This window comes from Netta rufina (genome assembly GCF_964035555.1).
Source record: "Netta rufina genome assembly, chromosome: 3".
NCBI lineage: Eukaryota > Metazoa > Chordata > Aves > Anseriformes > Anatidae > Netta > Netta rufina.
This window is the reverse complement of record NC_140125.1, coordinates 8112476-8137289: the sequence shown is the minus strand read 5'-3', so window position 1 is coordinate 8137289 and position 24814 is coordinate 8112476. Positions and strand designations below refer to the sequence as shown.

The window sequence follows — 24814 nt, the reverse complement described above, 5'->3', positions numbered from 1 at the left end:
AGCCAAATGCAGCCCACGTCTGTAAGTACCTTCAGATCCTCCAACTGTATTTTTGACAAATATGCTATGCCCATTTGGAAAAAAAAAAAAAAAAAAGAAGAAACAGAAAACGTCTGTTTCAGTTTTCATTAGACACATGGCTGATCTTTCTGTTGGTCTCTCCTGACTTGATTTCTCTAACCGTTTTTTCATTGTTCCCAATAGGAAGAGTGCTTTCCAGCTGGGCTGAGCAGTTGCCCTCACAGGAGACGTTTCTTCAGCTTGCAGTCGCCGTGAGCTCCAACACGCTGGTCCTGTGATTCTCAGCGCCGTGGGATGAGACCTCCCGGTGGGCTCAGCCCCAAGGTGGGTCCATGCTCAGCCTGTCCTCTGTGAGCTCCCCGGGGCCTTCGTCGTGTATTTCTCCTTGTTTGCCAGCTCTGTCCTTGCTTGCAGCGCACACTCCTGCAAATCCAGAGCAGCCTGTGGCTGCTGGCTGCATACCGCTGTAGGTGGTGTTTCTGTTTTCAGAAGGGAAGTATTTGTCAGCGAGTAAAACATTTACTGGTGGAAAGCTGCAGCAGCATCTGCAATCCCTGGTTGTGTTTCTGGCAGCAATTTCAAAATCTTTGCCATAATAACAGTAATTGCAATAGGTACTGTTGAGTGAAGGACAATTAGAGAGGGTTGACTTTTATGTTTTCCTAATATTCACCACAAGCTGCCACTGAACCTCATTCTGCTGGCCCTTACAGCATTACGACTGGGCAACTCCTTTTAAGTCAGTGGCAGGAAAGTGATGTAAAAACCAGAGGAGCGTTGGGTCCAGCACCCAGTGTGGCTCCCAGCAGCACGCTGTGATGCTCGAGGTGGTCGGAGCGTCTTTTCTGCTCCTGCAGAGAGCCCTCCACAGCTGCTCTCCCTGACAGCCTGATTTATGCCCTGGGATTTATGGAGCTGAACAAATGATCATAGGAAAGCTATGCGCTTCATTACACTTGGCCGATTTTCCCAAGCCAGAGGGCAAATCCCCGCTGCTCTACCTGTGCTCGCTTTGTGCAGCTGCCCTGCATCCTCTTCAATAGTCTGAAAGCCACAGATTAGGGGATGTTTCAAGGCGCCTAAGGAGTCACTTACCCTCTTTTGGAAGTTGAGGTCAGGAGTGGTGTAATTGTTGCTGCATTTTCCCACTGGCTGCGACCTTCCCAAGGAATGCAGCAGGGTACTGGGGCCAAATCCAACAGGGCATGTGAAGCAAGCTTGATCCCATTTTTAACATAAAATAAAAAATTTCAGGGTGTCCACGAGCAGAACAGTTCTCTTAACATTAGGATATAGTGGTTGTCTTGTTAAAATCATTTTTTATTGTCTCTCTTAAATCTATTTGAGTGGACTCAGTACAGTGTAATGTGAATTAGTGTCACTGCCATGAAAGGAAGATACCTCCCAGAACTGAGCCTTCGAGTCTTTCATCACCCACCTTCCCTGGAGGGAAAGGGGATGTGTACCTGCAGTTCAGCTGGGGAAATAATGGGTTAATCACACAAACCAGCCAAAGCAGCGTAATGGCAGAAGTGTTTTTTCCCTCTTCAGAACGAAAACTGGAGAAAACTTCTTTACTTTTAATTTAAATTTACTGAATGTTTGGTCTCGAAGCTCATTTCAGGAAAGAAACTGAGCACTTGGTTTCACCTCCATTAACCACTTTGATAGTCCAGGAACTGCGTTAATGCCGCCCAAGTTAATGAAGTGTGCAAATTAAAAGTTTCATCTGGTCCCTCCGCTTAAGCGTATCTGAGGCCCAAAGGGCCCCATTCGTCAGCGGTCAGCTTGCACAGGTGGTTACAGGGGTAAGAGTTGAGCCACGGTGTCTTTGCTGGCGGTGACAAACAAACCCGAAGAGACCAGGCCAGGCTCTCCGATCCCAGCTCGACTTCTCAGTGCTCCGTGGTTAAGAAATGCAGATTCCCGTGTTTGAACCAAGCACATCAAGTCTGGAGCATCACCAACACCACGCAGTTGCTGTTTCCATGGAGGCAGCCGTGAAAGCAGATTTCTCCTTCAAAGAAAGGAAAAGCATGGCATAGAGCACGGGCACTCCAAACGGGTGGAAGTCCTTCACCAAACCCTGGCAGAAAGTGAGCCCCCTTTGGCTTCTCCTCTATAAATGGGTTTCCTAGAAGCCAGCTGCAGGCTCGTTTTTTGCAGAAAGACCCGGATCAACCACATGCTCTGGGTGGCTTCTGGCATCCCGGGGCCACGGACGGAGATGGGGCCTTACCGATCTCAGCAAGCCTTACTTCCAACAGCGGGAGAGAGATAGGAGAAAACGCTAAGCTTGAAGGGGTTTTATGGATTTACGAAGCCTTCCTGCTGGGGGAAGGGAGCTGCTGAGGCTTTGGCTGTCTGTAATAAATTCCATTCTGAGCAATCAGGGTGCTGGGAGAAATATTCAGGGCAGACCCAGCAAAACGGACCCGCAGCAGCCACCACGTGATGCGGAGTTAATTCTGCTACCGTCGCTTCATCCCCTGTAAAACGGGGCTACAAAAATCCTCCTCCTCCTTGCCATGCAAGAGCTGCTCCCTTGGCTTTCCCCTTCAGTACCGGGTCAAGTCAAAGCTACTCGATCTATTCAGCGCCTTCTCTTCTGGCCTTACCCAATTTTCTGTTACACACCTGTCCCCTCAGCCTCCACCTCCACTCACGTTGGTATCTATGTGCTGCAGTTTTCCCCAGTGGTTTGTGTCGGGGTGAAAAAGCTTGGTGCTGACGAGCACCGGAGAAGGCTGTGTGTCGGTGGCTCTGCTGGCGGATGGTGCTGCTCTTCCTATTTCCTGGTTCAGCAGGATAGGTGGACTTAATAATGAGAAAACCTTGCCACGGAGATCACGCAAAGCAGCGAGCAGCTGAAGCGCAGGGCGAAGAGGAAAGGTGTCAGCGGGAAGCAGATGGGCAGCACAGTGTGTGGTGTGCCTGGCATTTGTTGCTTTGCAAGAGGAAGCTCAGAAAGGAGCTACAGTGGGCCCAAAGGAAGAGGAAAAACACCAAAACCCATAAATATTCAGAAGAGCAGAAGAGACAAATGTATTGACCTAAATAACCATTGGTGACTCAGAAGCTTAAAGGCAGTGTTCGAGTCATAACTGGGCATTAACAGCATGAAGGTGCGTGGACAAAATGGGGCAGCAAAGGAGGAAAGGGGAAGCTTCTGGCTTCTGGAGCAAAACGCGAAACAATGGAGATAGTTTCTCTGAAAGTCCACCTTCTGCTCTCACCACAGAGACCTTTGGCAAACCAGGCCTGTAAGCTGATATTTTGCTTTCTGCCAAAACCAAGCCGGGGGCTGCTGCCTTCCTCCAAACAGGGTTTTTTGTTAGGCTAATTCGGTCAATAATTCCGTCTGAATCATCGCCATCTGATTCATCCATATGAATCGCAGACTGATTGCAATTTTTGTCTGTGTTTCTCCCAGCTGAAAGCAAGCTGACCTGCGAGTTTTTGCTTTGATGCATCCATAGGAAAATTTCATCGGTGCTGCCCCATCGTCACTTTTCTCTCGTTGAGGATTTTTTTAAACAGAAGGGATTAGCCAGAGTGGAAGGCTGTACTGCCATCTTTCAAAAAAAAACAAAACAAAAAAACTCTTCCCTGGAGAAGCTTGAATTAACCCCTCCTTTTATTTCTGCAATGTAATTGATCATTTTACAGATCAGATTCCATCAAAGTACACTGATTGATAAAGCCTCAGTGTCTTCGACTTTAGAAAGCTGATTCCCTACATAGAAAAGGTACAGCACCTGTCCTGAAATAAGACAGGTTAATAATTTATTAATATTTCGTCCTGATTTTAGGCATCTAGTGGTTTCTTTTACATTTGTTTTTCTTTTCATTTGATGTTCTCATCATAATTTGTGTATATTTCCTACCTATCCCCTGCAGTGCCTCTTTGCATCTGTATTGCTTTGTTCTGTATTTATTCCTCCTAGCATATGATGACACCAGGGAAAATCCTTTCTGTGTTATTACCATGAAAAGCTGTTCTCCTGGGGTCAGTTCTGTGAACTTTTGTTATTTTGCAGCAAACATCAGGGGTCAAAAACGTGGAGGGGAGCAACTTAGCTATGGGTAAGTGGAGGTGAGGGGGAGCATAGGGACGGAGCTGGAGGTGTGTGAGTGGGTTTGAGATGAAGTCTGGAGAGCGCATGGAAGGTGGTTTTGCAGAAATAAGGAAATGAGGAGCAGTGCGGGGAGGACAGGTGAGAGCTGATGGAAGAGGCCCTTTGGGAAGCAGCCCCAGTGCAGTGTGGGCACGGGGAGCAGAGGCAGGGCAAAACTGAGAGCTCTGGAAAATGGGCAGTGTGCAGGAGCTGCAGGGATGCCTGGCGCTGCTCGGAAAGGGGAAATGGAGCGGGAAGATGCTGCAAAGTTCCCCTCACACACTCTTCAGATTTTAAGTATGCCTTTAGCCAAGAGAAAAAAAAAAAAAAAGCCTAGTTCCTCCTCCCCCCATCTGTAACTTCCTTGCTCTGATTATTACCAAGTGTGGAGGCATTTGCCTCTGCACATGTGATGGATGCCAGCAGCACTGGAAAGCTGTCATTGGGGGAAAAAGGAGAAAAAAATCTCCTCTTTGTTTCGTGGAGCAGAGTTCAGTGGAGCATTTCAGATGCTCGCTTTCAGATTATTGCTGTTCTGCTCTGCCTGTAACTTGCCTTTTCCTCTGAATTAGAAAGCTGTCTATTAATGGGCTGAAAGGTGAGTTGTGGTTTTGCATGTTAGTGGGATTGATTCATCCCCACGGGAGTGTACTCCTGCAGAAAGCAGAAAAAAATGCACGTGTTGGTAATTAAATCAGCCTTTATTTACTAATATTGGCTCTGGGATTTTCCAAGGCAGAAATTTCCATCATTGTTTTTCCTTTCTGATGAACATGAGCTCTGCTGGATTCAGAGCAGATAATGTGCAGCCCTGCCTTTGTGCTTCTTTACAACCCACCGGGTTCACAAGATCTTGATGAAGGAACAGGGTTTAAGTTGCTGAGGCTTCGTTTTCCATTGAGATGTGGGAGACAGCGGCAATGAACGGGAAGGAAGCAGGCACTGGTGTGCTGAGTGGCTGGAGCTGTTTTTACCCCTGTTTATTCCCAGCTCACTTCCCCAGCGAATTTCTTTTTGAGTGAGGATTCAGCATCTGCTGAAGCACGGCGTGATAGCGGGGTGGAGCTGGCTCCAGAACAGATCCCATGCAAGGAGAAAGGTGTTGGGCAAGTTGTTTGGCAAACAGATGATTAATGTTCAGTTGCACATCGTTATCGCTGAAAAACAATGTGGAGAGCTTCTGTTTAAAGGATTGGGTGCAAAGCTGCAGTGCTACAGAAAGCAGTGTATCGCTATCTTAATCTTTCTGCTTTTCATTTAGCCTTTATTCTGTAAAAAGAGTAGTCACTTTGGGTTTCTGTGCAATATCTCTTCTAGCTTGTGTTACAAAGAAAGGGAAATAAGCTTTCTGAAACAAAGTCAACCACCTGCCCTCTCACCCCTGCTTTTGCATGTGCTGTCACCATTCAGGGTTATTTTTCACATCCTGATATCCATAGAGAGAAATAGAGAAGTCGGTGGCTCTTTCTAGGGTCAGGGCTCTCTCCTGTTGAAGCCACCAGCGGTTCAATTGGGACCCAAATGATGAGCCAGGAAGCAAAAGGCTGCAATGAGACAGCTCCGCACCAGGGCACAGATAATGAGATGCAAAGATGACTTTCAGGGAGGTACGAAACACACAGCAGCAGGCACCCAGCTCTGCTCTCATCGGGTAACATCCATCATAAATACACTTTTTTTTTTTTTTTTTTACATTTCTCAATAAAATACTTTGCTGCATATTTGACATTTGAAAAAAAAAATCAATATACTGATTCAACTGATTTTTAAATGGCACCGAGGGTAGTGTAGGTCTGCTTGGCAGCTCCACTGCAGATACAGCTTTTGCAGCCTGAGCCCCCACAAGCAAGAGAGGAAAAGCTCACATGGACTTTGCACTGATTTATTCATATCACATCTCATACGTGGGCGAGCTGAGCCTTCAGCTTTTGGAGTCCTGAGCATTGGTTATTTTCAAGGACATGCCACAAGTAAGGAACACAGGGAGATGAGGTTATCTTATTTCCATTTAAACCATCTAGCCTATACATAATAAGGAGAAATAGTGGTTATAATAACAGATTCATTACCTGTACTCTGAAGGTAATGAACCTTCAGAGTACTACGGGGGAGCTACTGGAAGAGGTATTGTACAGCCCACTGTTTTACATAATCATTTTAAAAGCTGTCCACGACTTCTTCCTGCATTTATCCTGAAGAAGCTGGAAATAATTTAGAAAAAAAGGCTGTGTGCTGCCGGTGATTACACAAGTCAGGGTGGGCGCACCGAGAGCAACTGAAGGCTGGGTCGGCCCCCTTGTACTGTGATTTTTTACGTGGACGGACAGGTAGCAGAGTCAGCGGTGGGGCCGTGCAGTGTCTGTGGTGTGTGGCAGTGCCACCAGGAACAGTGCCCTGCCACCCTCCTGTGCCAGCCACCCTGGGTCACAGAGAGGGGCTGCCTTCCAGTGCAGGCTCTGTTCGTTGTCTGGGGCTATATTTTTGTAATAATATTTTAGGAACATGGTCGGAATGGCAGAGGCATGCCTTGACCTCTTCTGTAGAGGCTGGGCAGTGCAGCATCTCCTGCAGCTCCACGTGCAGGTGCTGGCCTCCAGCTCCCAGAGCTGTTGGGGGCATATCCCAACACCCGGAGCTGTCCAGAGGGGAAAATGCACCAAGACCAGGGGTGGCCTTGATGCTGGAGGAGGTCTCAATGGAAAACTTTGAAACAAACAGGGGTTCGTGCATGTTCGTGCACAAATAACTCAGTGGAGGTTTAGGAGAAGAGCATCACTTGGTATGAGTGCTAGGGGTGGTGGCTCAGTACCAAGACCCTACTAATGAAAGAAATGGAAAACAGTAGAAATAAACATTGCCTTGTGAAGGATCTTGGAGAAAGAGACTTGGAAAGAGGAGCGAAGGTCACTCTCAGCTCTCCTTAGGGCTCTTAGTGCCAGTAATGACAGCAGCTGATGCTGCATGGCACTCTGCCCCTCCCTCTGCTTTCCTAACTGGGAGGAGGTACTTGGCTCTTGTGAGCTTTTGTGTTTGTGTGTGTCAATGCATGTACACAAGTAGCCTTCAGTCTTTTTATTCTCTGTGATATTTTGACACACAGAAATATGTATCTTAAGTTTTGGCCACAGACATCGCTCGGAGGCTGTCAGCCAGCAAAGCACGTGAGCGTGTTCCTGCAGCTGGCAGCGCGCTCAGCGGTTTGGCAGGAGGAGGTGGTGAGTCCTCTCTAAGTGCTGTGCTCAGGTTTATAATAAAATGAGCATATCCATGCTGGTTTTTGAAAGGGCTGATAATGGTGATGATTTTGGAGCTTTTGAAGGCTTTCCATGTGCCATAACTTTAAGTGCAAAAGTGACGTGCAGAGCCTGATCTTCGCAAAACCCATTTGCGGTCCTTCCCCTCACAGCTAATCCCACATCCTTCTGTAGCCTTGGCTTTACGGGAGCAGACAGAAGGCTTTAGGTTCCTGCAGGAAATGGAAATTGTATTGATTATTTGTAACTTCTGAGTGTATTCACCAATGTACTGTTAATTTACCAGCTGGGGAGCTTGAAGCTTTTTGCTAAGCAGTGAAAGGCCTTGGGAGTTGATTCTTCTTCAGCTTTTCTCTCAGGAAGCCAGCTGAATAGAGTACAAGGTATGCTGTAATATGTTGCAAGAGTTTATGTAATACCTAGGAGTTTGTTGTAGCAGAAGAAATGGCTGCTCTTGCACCAGTTTTGTCGTTCAGTTTGCCATCACTTGGCAGATGGTGTAAGTGTCGCATTACTGAATATTTTTAGGGATTCTAGGGGTCCTCGGTCACAGAGATGGAAAATGAACTTGGCAATCAGGTACAGCAAACAGGTGGAAGGCATCTTATGAAAGGACAGCCTCTTCTTTCCACAGTTACGTAATAATCTGAGCGAGATGGTGTGGCCACCCACTCATGGCCTGTGCCAGCAGCGGCCTAGCGCTAGGCAGGGCCTCCTGCTGTGGTGAAAGCCTCTGAAACGTGATGGCGGGTCGCAGCCTTTGTTGGTTCCGTAGGGAAAATCCTGTTTTTTCCCCAATACAAAATAAAGTTTTCGGTTCGTCACAAATTCAGCTTTGGTTTGTGAACAGCGTAACTATTGAGAACTGCACAGCCTCTGTGTACACTGACCGAGGAGTCCGAATTGTTTTCCTCGCACACATCCCACGTCATACTCATCGTTAAGGAGCAGCTCTCCGAAGTGTGTTCCTTATTTTGACCCAAATAATTTAAACATGGGTTCACGGTATGCAGTATTTGCAACCTAGAGGAACTGAAGACAGGCTTAATGTCAATGGACGTGGGAGTCTTTTGGCTTATTTTCTTTCACTCGTTAAAGTCTGTGCAATCCTGTTCCCTAAAGCACGGCAGGTTTTGGGTGGATGAAATTGTCACCAGTTCTGTGGAGGCATTTTGCTTAGCACTTTTCAGTGGACATGACAGTTGAATCATTTGGATTTCCAAGAGCATAGTTATGACAAATTGCTGCAGGAAGGAGTTTTAAAACATGTTAAAAAGAGTAAAATAGGTTTTCAGCAGTATTCATTGAGTGCAGAGGCTTAACAGGCGTATAGTGTAAAGATTTTATTGTTACTCATTTACAACGTCTTGAATAATTTGAGTATCATGACCGTCTTAAAATCATTTTCCTAAAACTTTTATATTGCCTCATGAAGCACACACTAAGTCATCTTCTCTGGTACCCATGTAGAGCACAGACAATTTTCAGATCAGATAAAAAATAATCATGCAATTTATTGATTCATATGTTCAAAAAATTGAGGAAAAAACTAGGCTGACATTTTTGGAGTTTTCGTTTTTTAAAATAGTGCTTTATGAGAGCTTATTAATAGAGTTTTATGTTTCTTTTCATTTAAGAATGAAAGGAAAACAGTGAAAATGAAATAAAAGTCTTGGTAAGACAAAATACTTCACTAGACCCTGAACAGTAAGTCTGTGCCAGTAAAAATATTATTGCCATTTGGATCTGAACTCCTTCTGCATGCTTATTTCTTATCTCAGCCAGCAAACTTTGCAGTCCCTTTTGTCACTGCATGTTAACCCCGGCCCCCACCTCCCAGGTAACTGCACGTGTTTCCTTAATGTGTCTTTTTGCAGCCACTTTCCCTGCTTGTCCCTTGATTTCCCAGTTGTATCAGCAGCTTTGTAGGCGTTGTTCGGTAATGAAGTTGGGAATGAATGAGCTAACGAGCCTCCCTGCCCCTGGAAACAGCAGTGAGCACAACCACAGGCAGCATGCAGGGATTTCCTTTTTTTTTTTTTTTTTTTTTTTTTTTTTCTCCTCCCCCTTAATTGGTGGTGTATTTTTGCTGCTTAGACTTTAAGAAGAATCTTTAATCCCAGATGCAAGGACACTAAATTTGTGTTTTCCTGCAATATAAAAAGAAGGTTCAGGGCCTGGAAGCCACAACCACAATTTCCCTGGGTATAGAAGGTGGCAGTGGTGACCATCTAGGATGCAGCAGCCTCCCCAGTTGTTCAAAACCTACATGCAGTCAGAAATCATTTCTATTTTAGTCCTTTAAAAGCTTGAAAACAATTAAAAAAAAAAAATCAAAGTAGCATGCATATTTCTGGATTTGCACTGCTTGCCCAGAGATAGAAGTGAAATAATCACAGAGATAAAAGAGAAATTATTTCATTCAGTTGTATCTAAGTTTTATATTATGTTTTTGTTTGCTTTTCTGGGGCTGGTCTCAGAACTTCCACATCTGTTTCACAGATACAGCATAAAGGGTTTCAGTTCCTCCCTCAACCCTTTATCTCCCAGTTGAATTGAGAATGGGTGAAACCCATCACTTCCTAATTGATGGTCGGAGATAAGAGAAAACAGTCTACAGGGCAAGGTCCCTCAGCTCTGAAACACTCAGTGCTGAGGAATTGTTCGAATGCAGTTGTTGATTGTGGTGGGTGATTCACTGCTGTATAAACATTCCACGTTCTGTGTAAAAAACTTAGAATAAACTTTCTGAAGGAGATATAAACAGTAAGCTCTAGCAAACCCTTGAAGAGATCGATTCTCATTTTGAATTCAGAAACTGAGTATTGCATGACACCAATTCAGTAGATAATAGGATAAGAATTGACTTTCAAACCAGCTTTTCAGCACTCTGCAGAGTAAGAAAAAAAAATGTGTAAGAAATAAAAATAAAGTAGAATCTATACTTTTGCATTTTATTGTGGATCATGGAAATATTTTTCCTTCGTGTTAGAGTGATATAAAACAAAACTTAATACAAAGGTAGGAAACCCACAGTAGTAACAAGAAGCGTGATTTTAATCTTCCAGGCGCTTGCTGTGGGTATGATAATTGGCAGACATGTTTGTTTGCATTGTAAAGACATTTTGACAGATCAAGTAATCCGAGTTTGTTTTGCTTATTGGCAAACACTTGCAGGTCAGATGTGTTTCATTCTAAAATATGGTCTTGTTATCAGACTCTCCGTTAATAATGCATGAGGCAGGATTCATTTCTGGTTATCATTCGTTGCGAAGCAATCTATATTACAAATAAAAAGGTGAATGGGAAGAACTGCTGCCACAGGTGTACGTCCCCCTCGAGTCCCCCTTGCACTTGTGACTGGCTGTGCCTCTGCAGGCCCCCAGCAGCACATTTGGTGCATCTGTAATGCCAGCTTCGTGACCGGCATCCAGCCTAGGGGAAGAAACTCAGTTTTAGAAGGTTAAAACTGAAGTTTTACATGAAAAAAAAAAAAAAAAAAAGATAGATGATTTGAATGCCTAAGGGCGCCATTTGCTGTGTTGCAAGTCGGTGGCAATCCATTTATTTCTCTGGCAATGCCATTTATTTTGCTGAGGCTGTGCTGGTTGGCCCACTGAGGAAGTGGCCCAAAAGGCAGAGGTGGTATAACCTGCGGTGTGATCGATCAGAGCAAGTTTCCAAGCAGTTCTCAGCCACTTTCCAAGTCCTTCCCTTGCAGTGCTTACCGTACAGTCACCCCTGCCCATAGAAATGCCGATGTTAAAAATTAAGTCATATTGTTTCACCACTCTGGTTTTGGTATTTTCTACAGGGTTCCCTGCTCTCCCTGCTTACCTGATAGATCATGGCATTTGTCGCTGGCAGCGTTTCCTTTTCCTGAATATTTTTTTGCTCATTCAAATCATTAAAAGAGAGTAGCTGTTTCTGGGTCCTTAGCTACATTCTTCATAATTAGATTATATTTTTAAAAATATTGAATGTAATAACATAGTCGTAATAATAAAACCTCAGAAAAATATTTCAGCCGCTTTTAAGTTTCAGAAGTAGCTTGAGATTTGGGGTGTCTCACTTAATGGGTGCCTTATTTAATATCCTCTCCCTGTGGGCGTCCAGCATTTCCAGCAAAATGAATACCATTAATTCTCTCAGGCTGAGCTCCCAAAGAACTAACTGCTTCAGAAAATCTGGAGTCTTTTCATCCGTTAGGGGTAGAAATGGTTTGAGTCACCTCCAGGGGTTGGTGGTCATTGTTTTTGTTTGCTGTTGTGTTTTTTTTTCTTTTTTTCCCCCATTTTAATGTGCCCTGAGCTGCTGCAGACCAGTTCATTGCAGGAACTCCGTCTGCACGGTGCCGTGTGCGCGTGTGTAAGGTAATAGGGAGTGACTGGCTACGATACGTGCGTTTAAGCTACTCAGCTGAAAATTACTGAACATTAAAATCCACTGGGAGTCACATGACTTCTAAATTAGGAAAGCACATGTCAGTCAGTGTGTGGAAATGAGCCCTCGTACAAGAGCAGCTTTCAATAAGAAGAATGAGTATTGTTCCCTAGAGGACATAAATCCTGGTTTGGCCACTCCATAGCAGCTTTTACTATTTTTCTAGAAGCATGCATTGCCTTTTGTTGTTATTTTTTTTCCTGTATTTTGTTGTATTGTGCATTTCTGTTAGATATGTCTCATGGGCCAGCTATCAAGAGACACCCTGCTGGGCTGTGGTGTGACGAATTTTCAACTGCAGACAAGGTATTGTGGGGTTTGAAAGAAACATGGACAATGACAAGTGCTGGACAGCTTGTAATTGTTTAAATGGATTCTTATTACATTGTGCAGTGACACAATAACTCTGAAAAATTGGCCAATTTGACCCCAGGTTGAAGTGAGCACAGTGCTGTAGGGTAAAGGGGCATTTTGAGAAAGGATGGCACTTTACAGCTTATTCGGCGTGGTCTAGACATCAGTCAGGATTTATTTTGCTATGATTAAAACATGTATTTTCAGTGTTTAAATGGCTTAGGAGTCTGTCCCATCTCAAAAATTATATCACACACCTTGAAAATCCGTGGGATTTAGACAAGTAAGTTGAATCCTGTCGACTGTTAAGCTTTGTTTGTGCCGAAATCCATGTGGTTGTGCTTTGAAAATAGTATTTCTTTGCTTTTTGAACCAAGATAGGTAAAAGTGAGGCTGGAAAATCTTTATGGTCACAAGTGATTCAATTTTCATCAGTGACATGATCTCCGTGCAGCAGAGCTTAGTTCGCGGCGTGGGTAGAGGACTCTCAAGGTAGGGCAGCGCTGGCTGGCTTGGTCTGCTCAGGGTTTGTAGGGCTTCTGTGGCCTCTGGAAAGGCACAGTTAAAGTCATCCTTGTGATTCGTTGGTAAGGTGCACCAGAATAGGTTTCCATAGGTTTCTTTATTTTGTTTCTAAATTGAAATGCTAAAGTTATAGTCAAGAAGAGCAAGTGGTTAAGCAGGGATCATGGAGGCACTGGGTCTCCAATGAAATGGATGAACCAACCTGGCTTTCTCCTGTGTTTGGTGTTATCCATCCATTTGACATCCAGGTGACAAAAGAAATGACATTTCATGGGCTCTGAAACTGCTGTGTATGTAAAGAAGTAACAAGATCTCCCTCTAGGTAAGACCAGTGACCAAACAAAAGGCAGCCTGTACATCCCAAACTATCCTGTGGTTGTTAGGGAAGTAGTCAGGATTATCTCATCAGGGAAGCAAGTTGGGATTTCTCCTCTGTCCCAGTGATGCATCAAGCCTGGCCTGAAACCCGTGAGGTTTTTAAGAGCCTTTCCACTAGCTGTGTTGGCTTCTCATTCAGCCCTCTCTGCTTTTCCAGGTACTGCTTTTTATTTCATCTCCTGACAAATACGATAGTATTCTTTGTGTTTTCAGTTTAAAAATAGCACAATGGAGGTGACTAATTGTTAAAAAGTACGTGTCTGAGGCACACGTTTTTTTTGCAGAGGCAATTCATGCTCTGACTGCAGCCGGAAGAGCCCCACCAAGCAGCTTAGAACCACCCTTAAAGCAAACAAGGAAGAAATACAAAACTATTGTTGCTGCTATTCCTTATTAAAAAAAAACAAAAACAAAAACAAAAACCTTGTTTGAAAAGAAAGAATGACAGAAAAGAGTGAAAAAGTCATTAAGGAGCTCAGCAAGGGCTGCTGGACAGTGAGTTTAAGTTTGAGGTTTAACAGGAGCCAACCCAACTCCAGAGTCACACCCAACAGCCGTTGTAAACCCCCTGGATCCAAAGCACAGTAAGTGCATTGAATTCCCAGCCGTATTCTCAAGTTGTGAGTTTTCTGGGGTTTGTCCCGTTACCCCTGGCCGGGCTCGGTCTTCCCCACGTATCTCAGCAGCAGCTGTGCCCGTGTCAGCTGCAGGAGAAGCAGGGGAAGCTGTGCCATTAGTCAGCAGGCAGGCAGCAGCGAGCTCCTTGGGATGAGCACCAGCCCGCTCACATTTATCTCCAGCGCTGCCTTGACACGTTAATTTAGTTTGTGCTTCGCAGTTCATACTCTGTTCATTTATGATCGTGTATCGGAAAAGGTTACAATTAATCAGAAAGTGGGTATGGAGGCTGGCAGAGCTAATGATGTATTATTGCCTTTTGTTTGCTTTGTAGGAGAACAACTGGGGGATGTGCGTAAAACTATTGTTAGTAAGTAAAAATTATTAAAGGATAACAACCCGCACCCATCTCCCATTTTACAAACTGTATTTCTTCTTAAAAGTTCTTGAAAATTAAGGAATTTAGTATTACTTTTGGCTGTAATCAGTGTTTTTGGCCACGTGGCTGCCTTGGGGGAAAATATGCCCTTTTTGCAGGGCTGGGGGGCATACTGGGCTTGCAGCAGATGAGCGTTCAGTATGTGTGAAGCCAATTTCCAAACCCTAATAGCCTGCCCGGCCCCACATGGCAAGGCTGCAGAGCTGGGGAACCACCAGGAACCCCTGCGTAAGAACTGCAGACTGCTGGACTGACCGCAGCGTGTGCTTCCTAATTGAAAATGATCTCATTGCTGGCTGTTAAAAAAGCAAACGTGTTGCTGGGCTGAGGCAGACAATGAAAAACAAGCTCCTCCTGACTGAGGGAGTATTTGCAACTTGGTCACATGCTGGAGCAGTGAAAGGTTTGGGTAAGAAATGCTTCCAGGCTTCCTGGGGTTAGCAGCAGGTGCTGCTGCTGAGCACAGGATGTCCCCTTGGTTTGGTGGGACACAGCATCCAGCTGCTGGAAGGCTGTCATGAGAAAAAGGAACTTGGACCTTGGGTAGCCAAGGTACACAATTTCTAAAAGCTCCATTTTTAAGTAAAAATACCCATCTCCCTTCATTATTTGTATTCATTGTAAGGTTATTGTAAGCTTTTAAGTCTGACAAAACTCCACAGTCCTTTGCACACCTTCGGTCTGTGGGATCGTCTGGGATGGCAAGTGCAGCTGGCATTGCTTCGCAGATGCAATGGGACTCCTTGGCAGTTTTCAAGGTAGAGGACAAAATTAACTTTTCCTACTTATAGTTTTCAGGCTAAAAGGAGAGCTGCTTACTGAGAGGGGGAGAAAAAGCATCTCCCAGTTTTTACCAGCCTTTGGGCACTACGTAAGTCAGAACTGAGCAGACTTCTGTTTGCTCATTTGGTGGTTTGATCGGATTGCTCACATTTAGGATAAAAGATACAGAACACTCCTAACCTTTAAACTTCAGGTGTCCTTTTTTCATTTTATTCCAGCTGCCTCAGGTTTTACTTGCTGTAAGTGGAAAACCGCTCTCCAGGGCTATTTACATAAATCTGGACTTTCAGCTTTTCAGTTCATCAGCTTGTCTGAGTACCCCCCTGATCTTAAGTACAGGAAGAGGCAACCTGCCAAAACCTTAGGACGGAGCCCAGGTGTATGAGAGTGAATAAAGAGCAACCTGTCATCTCTGAGTAGAAATCAGCAGGAGAAACTCAGGGACACGAGCTGGGCAAGGCTTTAGCTTTTCTTCAGGAGGCTATTGCTGAGAATCCCTAGAGGTGTCCTGAACTTGGACACCCTCCTGCAAAAACCTGAACAGGTTCCTGTGGCACCCAAAATAACACTACTACCCTTGCGCTTCAGGGCAGGGCTGTAGTACACAGCTTACCAGGAAGGTACCTTCACCTGTGACCTGGAGGCAGCACAGTGGCGGGGCAGAAGGAAAGGAGTGAAAGGAAAAGGAGCCCCTAGGAACTTTTTTTCAGGCCTGGCTTAGATCTAACGGGCAGGCTGGGCTGATGGCATCTCATTCGAGTTGTTAGGCACTGCAGTGAGCAGCAGTAAGGCAAAGATGCCGTGATTGCTCCTATAGCACCTCGCCGGGATTGCTGTGCTCCTGCGGCAGCGGGATGGAGCTTTGTTGTCACCGTTTGGTGACACTATCAGACATGAAATTATTTGCTCACGGTAGCCTCCTTCAAAACTCCGATTTACAAACACAAAACGCATGTGCTACTCACAGCTACATTACTGCAGAAGGATTGGTGAAGTCTTTCCGTAGAAGCACCCCACTGAAGCCACTTAATGAGTCTTGTCTTTTCCTTTTTCCCACCAGGGCTAGCTCAGGACCACTGCCATCAGCAGGAGCCGTTGAGGCAGCCCCTGCCTTGTGCTGAGCATCGCCCTGCACCACGCTGTAAGCAGCCAGACTGTTAGCAAAGCACACACAGAGGCATCTTGGTGGTGCTCATCCTCACAAAAATAGCAACGACTTGGGAGTGTGACAGCTCTCATTTCCTCTTGGTCGGTAGGGGTGAGTGCAGGAGGAGCTGGACAGAGGGATGGCATTTGCCGAGAGACCTGGCATGGTCAGGAGTACCCTGGAGGCTGTCAGGAGGGATTAATTTAAGGGTGAGTGCTCTGGCATGGGGAGGGATGGGTGAGGATGCCCTGCAGGCAGCCCCCTCCCTCCCTCTGCATCCACTAAATGCAGGCTACTGCCCCATTGCCAGGGGGATATTTTCATAACACATTCCATTAGGAAACTAGGGTTTCCTAACAACTGCGAGACAGATGCTGTTCTCCATGACAGAGAACAGGTAGGAGGAGCCTGAATGAACTTTTTCTTTAATAGGGTGCCTTCTCTGCTCTCAACAGAGGTTTCATAGCATTTTTGTTGCACAGCTGCCATCCAGCATCCTGGGGAAATGAGAGGTCGGTCATTTCTCTTACTCCCTAAAACAATTTGATAAGCCTTAGAGAACATTTTCATTCATTCTCTTGTCCACGCTGCTACTTCCCCATATGATTAAATGCTTTATTTTTTGTATCAGGTCAATAAAGCTATGGCTAAAAGATTAAGTCTTCTCTTTTAGAGATCTGAGGACCAGGCACCTCGTCTGGGACACGCAGGAGACCAAACCAGGGCTCTTAGGAGCCAGGAGCAGGAGTTTTCACTGGCTCGGCTGCCTCAGACAGTCAAGGAAAACAAGCAACATCATTCACATGCAGCAGCATTTCAGTGTGATGGCCTGAAAAAAGGAGGGAGTAATTGAAGTCATCATTTTGAGAAAGCAGAGTGAATGGGGGTCAGTTTGGGTACGCAGCCCACAGAGCCTCCTGTTCACAAATGCCGTTTGGGGTTAGTGCAAATCCGCCAGATTATTTCCTCTCCACAATACAGATACATCTGTGTGGGGTATATAAGGTTGTGCCCATGCCTGCAATTGCACACGAGGGCTGTATTCTTGGGGAGAAATCAGAGGAAATGAAGTTCCCTTGGATTAGTGCATATATTAATTCCAGTTATTTAGAGCGACCATGGCTTTGCTTTGCGATGAGGCAGGGAGGCCTTGCAGGCTAATGAAGCAGGGAGGCAGCACTCAGCATCTATTACTGATGCCATTAGGAGCCAGTCAGGGCTCTCTGCTCCCTTGGTAGTGCCACATTTCTGTTTGCAGAGCCAGAGGAGAGGCTGCATCGCCTGGGGGCCTCCTGCCCCAGTCCCGTGGGGTCAGAGCTGCTGTCAGCCGGGTTTCCTGGCTGCCTGTCATGGGCACAGCCCCCCAGGAGATGCTCTCCGGCCACAGAGACACACAGCATTTGTGCTTTTGCCCGCATGGCTGAATCTGTCTCTTCTTGTACGAGGTGCTGGTATCCCTGTCTCTCCTGCTGTAGCTTCACGGTCGATTTAAGCTGATGTAAGCATGAGGTGCAGTCAGAAGGGAGAGCGAGTCCCGTTGCCCAGGCTTCAAATGCTGCCCCTGTGTGAAAGCGTGGCCTTGGCATCAGGCGTGAGACTTAAATGCTCTCCTGAGAAGGTAAAGGTGCAGCTGGGCCAAGTTTCACGTTTACATCCAGCTGTAGTGGTACTTAAAACATGGAAGAGAGCAGCGTAACAAAAAGCAATTTAAAAACGAGAATAATGTCTTGAATTAAAGTAGTAATGAATTACTTCTTTAAGAAGGCAGTGTGCACCAGTGCCAGCTTTTACCCACTGGTGTCTGGAGGACTCGAAGCATCCAGCAGTTGCATTAGGGAGCAAGTCCAGCATGGAAGCCATGCTGGTTCTGGCACTGGTTAGATGAAGAAGCACATTTCTAGAGCTGTTGGTTTAAAATGTGACTCCAGTAGGCCTGATAGATTCAGATCCCAGAGGGTGAATGAAATCAACCCAGATCCATTGATCTGACACCAGCTGCAGCTCATGGAGCCCTGGAGATGATCAGTGAGTACAAGCTACTGCCTGAGCTGCTGGTGCTTCTGTTTAAGGCTCAAAAGTAAATAACCTTGAGCAGAAATCAATCATAAAGACTTCGGGCTATGCTGGAAGTGGTTCTGCAAGTACCACGAGGTATCAGGCGTGCCATCAACAAGAAAAATAAAAGGCCTGTGATGTTCCAAGCGATTATAACAGGTTTCAGGAGACTGAAGTTAACAGATGTGGAGAAAGAGACTGGCCAACAGGGCAGGAGATTTGGAGGGAGTCAAGAGAAGGGGAACAAGAGCCAGAGGGAAGTGTGGAAGATGAGACCTTCAGGGAAAGGCCAAGGAAGGCGAGCAAGTCTGCTCCATCTAAAGAAATTATGCCTAGGGGAGACATCACCTGCACACGCACAGAGGGGATGTGTAGAGCACCCAGCAGGCAATTTCCAGACAAGGGGCCTGATCTTTTAGTGAAATACTGAGAGGGAATGAGGGTGGAACACATACTTGATTTATCATCCCATCTCTTTTAGGAGCAGTAATGCAACTGTATTTTCTTCCCTGAGCTTCTCCGGCAGCTGCTCCGCCTGACTCATAAAGCTGGGGCAGCAGCTTCCCAGCTGAGTCTCTCCTGTGATGGGAGAGGTTTTAGAAAGCTGCTGGCCTCCTCACCAGCTGGCTCTTCTATTTGAGGCAGGTGCTCCTGTTCCTGCTGCTTGAGGGCTTACTAAGCCCTGCTTGAAATGGCCACAAGATCAAGGTGGAGGGCTATTTTTAAGGCAATAGAGAGCAAGCAGAGATTTTTTCCGGGACAGTATTTCACTGAAAAGCAACAGGACCGCATTTCATTTCCCTGGGGCCAGGGATTTCTCCGAAGTCCCTTAGGCAGCAGTTTTCTGTAGTCCTTTGTAAAAGCCAGTTCTGAACTTGCCTCGATATTCCCAATGAGCTCTGCTTCGTTTAAGGTAAAATTGACCAAACCCAAGGACCAATCCAAATGTTGAGTGTTTTAGCGGTTTCCTATTCTGACAGTGAGCAAATACCTTTTTTCCTTTTGATTTGCAGTTATTTCCTTTTTCCTGCAGCCTCTCCCCAGCTGCCTCAGGAGGAAGACAAACCCCCACTCATCACTGGGACAAACAAAATGAAACCGCACCAGAAAGCGGTGGAAAAATATCCAAAATAGTCACAAAATCAGAATCAAGCTCGGAACAAGTTGCCATCTTGACAGCTATTTGTAAGCATTTCTGAACAAATATTTTCAAGCAAAAGCATTCAAGCTGAGTACCCCTGACCAGAGGCAGTAATGCTAAATAAATAGTTGTACTCCTCCTTTCTCCAAAGAAAGGGCGCCCCAGTTCCTGAAACACACACCAAAGTTCATCCAAACTCCTCCTTTTAGGAGGAGCATGAGGCTGCACCAGAGATTGCAGAAAATATTTGAAATCCCAGTGCAAAAAAACCTAAGTTTTGGGGGGCTTCCATCATTAGAGACCTGTGTGGTTAAACCCTCCCAGGATGCTAACAGCACCTGGAGAATTACAGAAGTCTTTAGATTAACAAGTCTCTGTCAACATCAGGGAATAACAAGTACTGGAGTTAACCAAAGTCTCACTTTCTGCCGAGTAAATGCTCTAACACTTGGCTTTACCAGGCAGCCAGCTCTAGCTCTGGCCAGCGAGGTACGAACAGGGCAGGTCACGTTTCTTCTGACAGCCTCCAGCTCCTTGCAGCAGTGGCCGAGGGATCCTCTCTCCTCCCTACACCATGTGCACAGGGATCAGAGGAGCTGCCCCTGCTTCTGCACCTCTAAATCAGGAGGGCCCTGGCTGTAACTGGGGCCACCTGAGGGTGCTGGCCACCAGCCAGCGAGCTGCACCCGGCCACGCAGCACCCCAGGATGCGGCTCTCTCACAGCAACTTGTCTCCCTCTGAAGGACAAGCTCACACGATGTAAATGCATCGCAGCAGCCAATACCACTGGTGAGCGCGACCCTTTACAAATGCAGATGAAGGCGTTAATGCAGGGTTAGAATTAGCTCTGTGCTCTCCCTCTATTTGCAGCGCTGCAATGGCGTAGGAATAAATTGCTGCTCGCACGGAGTGCTGGCCTCCGAGCAGAGCCGTACAGCGCTGCAGCCGTAAAGCTCCGGGCTGCCAGCTCTCCTGGGATGCACCCTGCAGATCGAGCAGAGCAGCTGGGAGAGGAGCAGAAAGTAGGACCCGGGGCTTTCTCTGCTAAGGATCGGGGCAGCTCCTTATTCCACGAGGTATTACGGGCACGTGCAGGTCAGAGACCGAGGTAATTCCCTGCAGTCTCAGATCCTGTGAGCAGGGGGCAGATAAGTGCTTTCCAGGCATAGACCTCAAAGGTGGGAAGCGTGGAGTAAAATTAAAACCTCTGCAGGTGTTTAGCTAATAACGTCTGAAATTCGCCATGCAGGAGAGAGAACGGCTGCAGGCTGCAACAGAGCATTAAGATTTTCTTTCCCCTTTCCTGTTCCCTTGTTACTTCTCCAGATTTTTCCACCATGTTTGGAAAGAAGAAGAAAAGGCTGGAAATTTCCGGGCCCTCCAACTTTGAGCATCGGGTTCACACGGGCTTTGACCACCGGGAGCAGAAGTTCACGGGGCTACCTCAGCAGTGGCACAGCTTGCTGGCGGACACGGCCAACAGGCCCAAGCCTATGGTGGACCCCTCATGCATCACTCCCATCCAGCTCGCGCCTATGAAGGTATCGTGCAAAGTCTTTGTTTCTCCTCTCCATGGTATTTCCTAGCCTGTCTTTAATTGCATGTAGCCTCAGCGAAGCCATACTGCTTTGGAGTTGAAGTTGGGCTTGGTCTCAGCCCCAGAAAGCCTGCTTGTGCTCTCAGAAGGTACCCACTGCAGGGGGGGCTACCCTTGGGAGCCTGTTATCCCAGGTTTTGGATGCAACTACATCTTAGCGACAGATTATCTGATTACTCTGCTGCAACCACTCAAGTATATTTACTCTGCCTACATTGCTAGAAATAGAAGGAAGTGAGAAGGAGGTGACGTGTCAGGCTTGGCCACCGAGCACCAACAGACAGAAAATATTTATCCGCATCGCCCTGAGCGGCTGTCCTGGCAGGGCTGGAGAGTGTGCAGGTACAGAGAGAGCTGCAAATCCAAATATTTAATTGCTAGAGCTCCGAGGAAAAATTATATTTATAAAACTTGTAGAACTGTCCCAGAGGAGTGTATATCATGGGTCTTACTGGGGCCATTCCTTCATGTTTCTGGGCTGCAGGAGAAAAAGCCCCAAATCGCAGTGGAGGCCCCAAACGTTGCTCTTCTGCAGCTTAAACCTCCTTGATAATTAATTTAAGAAAGGTGCTTTAGGCAAACGCAGTTTGGAGCAAGGGAGAGAGGGAAAAGTACATAGAAGTTAAAAAATGAAATAGCTTGTTGAGCCCAGCAAGGAGCTGAGGGAGGGATCTCATCACCACCCACTGCTGCCTGGGGGGTTACGTGGGTGGTGGAGCAGAGCTTCTTCGGGGTGATAAAATGAGGGGAAACAGCCCCAGGTTGTGGCTTGCGAGGTTCAGACTGGACAGGGGAGGAGAAACCTTGGTTCGGAGGCTAAGGCAGCACTGGACAGGCACCAGTGCAGCCCTGGGATCCCCATCCTTAGAGGTTCAAGATACAGATGGGCAAACGTGCCCTCACTTAGCAGTGTTTCTGGGACTGCACATCTTAACTACCAGTAGATGACACCTGTGTGCTGGCAGTACTCGTACCCTTCACTGTCACGCAGCTGAAAGATAAATTTAGGATTTCATCTTCGTGTGGATTTTTCTGCAGCAAGCGAAAATCGGATAATCCTGAGAGCGCGGGCTCTGTATTTATATTTCATAAGTGCTCTTTGCTAAATTTGCATTTACTGCCTGCTCCTGAAGGACACTCATCACTTGCTGATCAGGATTGCTGGGTGTTTCTACAGGACAAGGGGGATAAAAGCAAAGTCTTGGATTTTTTGCTGTGATCAAATATTCTTGCTGTATGATAGAGGCCCTGAATAACGTGGGGAAAAAAAGCAGGCAAACCTTTGGCAGCTAGGGCAGAGGAGCAAGCTTGTTTCACAGTCCTTTTAAACACCAAAATATCTTTGGGTATTTTGACACGAATGCATAAAGATGTTTGAAAATGAACAAATCCGTTTCTTATCTTGCAGTAGTGCCATCTTTTTTCCGTAGTTCTGGAGCCGCAAATCTGTAAGTTTAAAACGTTTTAAAATGTATTAGCTCCTCAACAGCTTACAGGCAGCGTGGATCTGGGTCTAGGCCTGCAAACGGACATCTGCATAGCTTTATTTGTGAGCAGAGCCCTGGTGATGCAGTACACGCTGCGGGCTGGGAAGGTTCAAGCCCCGAATGAGTATCTGCAGCACTTCAAGGTGGGGAAAATCCCTGGCAGTCGTTCCCAAGAAATTGTCTGGTTTGCTTTTCTGTCTGTGTTTCAGAGGACTGCATATGTCCATGTACCAGGGGCCTTATGTATCTGTATGGATCAGGAGTTCTTGGGCTACCAGGGTCCATCGTGCACCCTCCCGTGGCACGTTTCCTGGGGCCGGGCTGTCTGTAACCCAGTCCCTGTCTCGGCACTCGGCGTGGGGCTGGGCACAAAGAAGCCCATCTGCAGAGGGACCCACAGGAGGGGCTGTCTGCGTAGAGGGAAGATGGGATTTTTAATTTTAGTACAAGAATATTAAAAGAAATTGTGTTACTCTATATTAAGAATTATGCTCTGTTTCAACGTAACTTACAGGGAGAAACTTGGAAAATATTTCATGTTGCTAAAGTAGTTCAGCATAAACATTTAATGAAGCTTTTGTGTGTGCACATGCGCTAGCACCTTCAGTTCTGTTCAAAAGTGATCTAGGCACCAAGGATTTTACGGCTTTGGTGAGAACTGAAGATCTGCAATGCTTTGCAGTTTGGGAAGATGGGAGCCAAAGGCTCCAAGGCCATAATATTGTTTACTGGTTTTTCTTCTGTCCATACAGCAGTTGATATGGCTTAATTAGCACCTGGTAAATGCACGGGGCTGTAGCAGCAGATTGATATTTGGGCATGTCCCGAGTCCTGGAGTTATGCTGGGCTGAGGCACTTGGCCAGAGTTGACTGAGCAGTGGTTTCAGGTGACGTGGCACTTCGGAAGCTTTGCTCTTCTGCATTTATTAATTTCTCTTTTTAATTACATCAGTGTTGGCTACACACACAGAGCAAGGCAGAGGCATCGCTGCTAATGGGTGTGCCTTCACAGCTCTACAGCCTCACACATTATAGGGGTAGAGTTGAAGAGAATGTTTGCTGGGTTTTGAGACAGAGCTGGGGTTTGTTTGCTTTGGGCTTCACACAGAGCCAAAACAGAGGAAGGGAAAGACTTTCCTTGGCTTCTGTGGGTTTTGCTGCCCTCCCCATTCGTGCTGTTTGCTCGTTTCTCAATCTGCCAAGCAGATAGGACCTGTTGGCCTGTAGTGTATCCCTTCGGGTAAAAATACACTCAATGCTCCATCTGTCCTGAAAGCAGCAGCGCTGATGGAGAGGCAGCACCCCGGGCTCCCGAATCTCCTGGGAGGAGACCCCTGGGAGATCCCCTCCTGGGCTTGTCTGACAGATCTGCATGGGCTGGGATAAAGGCTCATGGTCCTGTCGCACGTGGCTGCCGCTGGCTTGTCGTGGTAATGTCAGAGCTTGAATGCAGACCTGAGCTGGCTGTACAAATTCATTCATTCCCAGTACAAGCAGAAACAATAATAGGATTCCCCTGCTCGGCGCGGGTGACCCAGATACGAGCAAGGGGCTGTGTGTTGGAGATGCTAGCGAGGATCAGTAAAACGCAGCACAAGATCTCATGCAAAACAGAAAGCGACAACGATCTCGATAGCTTTGGGGTGTGGAGAGAGGGGGTTTTGATAAAAGGCTGATTTTTCACTGAAAACATCTCTGTGTGAAAAATGTGAACTCTGTACATCTTCCTGTACTTAAAATAGACCTCGTGAAGTACCGGGAGCCTTATGTGGGGGCTTCTTGCCAAAAGAGCCCAGCATTGGTTTCATGGAGGTGTTCCACTAAGATGCTTGGACGTCCACGGCCATCAGCGGGAGCAGGGCAGCGCTGAGGACTAGAAGATGCCACTTGTTCCTGAGATGCAGGGTAACTGTGCCATTCACCTGCAGCAGCTCCTTTACCTGCCGCTGGGCTTCACAGAGCAGGGAATGTGGGACGGGGCACACTGCGGGGTCACTGACTTTCCTCTCCTTCATCCTCATGTTTCAGTGGTGTAATCCGCGTGGTTTGTGTTATCTGTAGTTTTAGTTTTCCTCACTGCTGCCTCTCAAAATTGACCTGGATACCACTGAATTTGCTGTAATCTTTAAAACCTTTTTAAGCTTCTACTACTGTGTGTCAGCCTCTGCATTACACAGAGAAAATATAATCAGAAAATGAGTTACTTTCTGTGGCTCTTTTAATAGCCACATATTTTCTCTCCCCTCCGTAGCTACTTGATTTTATTTATTCCCCCTGTGATACCCCTGTGGATGGGACAATTTGAAGCTCTTGCTTGAAGAAGGTTGGCTCCCATCCAGCAGGAAACCTCAGAGCCACAGCACTGCTCTTGCCAGCACAGGACCCGAAGGGCTGCTGACATCTCGTGGGCCTTCCTTGTAACCACATCGTGCTAATTGGTGCTTATGAACTCT

General features: G+C 46.5%; 1 protein-coding gene across 1 annotated transcript in view; it reads left to right on the top strand.

Moving 5' to 3' along the window:
- Positions 1 to 215: 215 nt before the first annotated feature.
- PAK5 (p21 (RAC1) activated kinase 5) overlaps positions 216 to 24814 on the top strand; it is a gene marked incomplete at its 3' end in the record, with an annotated part of 56355 nt that continues 31756 nt past the window's right edge. The window contains 5 exon segments of the mRNA XM_084283613.1: positions 216 to 345; positions 16190 to 16192; positions 16196 to 16279; positions 16283 to 16289; positions 20604 to 20818. Coding sequence (XP_084139739.1) covers positions 316 to 345; positions 16190 to 16192; positions 16196 to 16279; positions 16283 to 16289; positions 20604 to 20818 — 339 coding nt within the window. The 5' untranslated portion in view covers positions 216 to 315.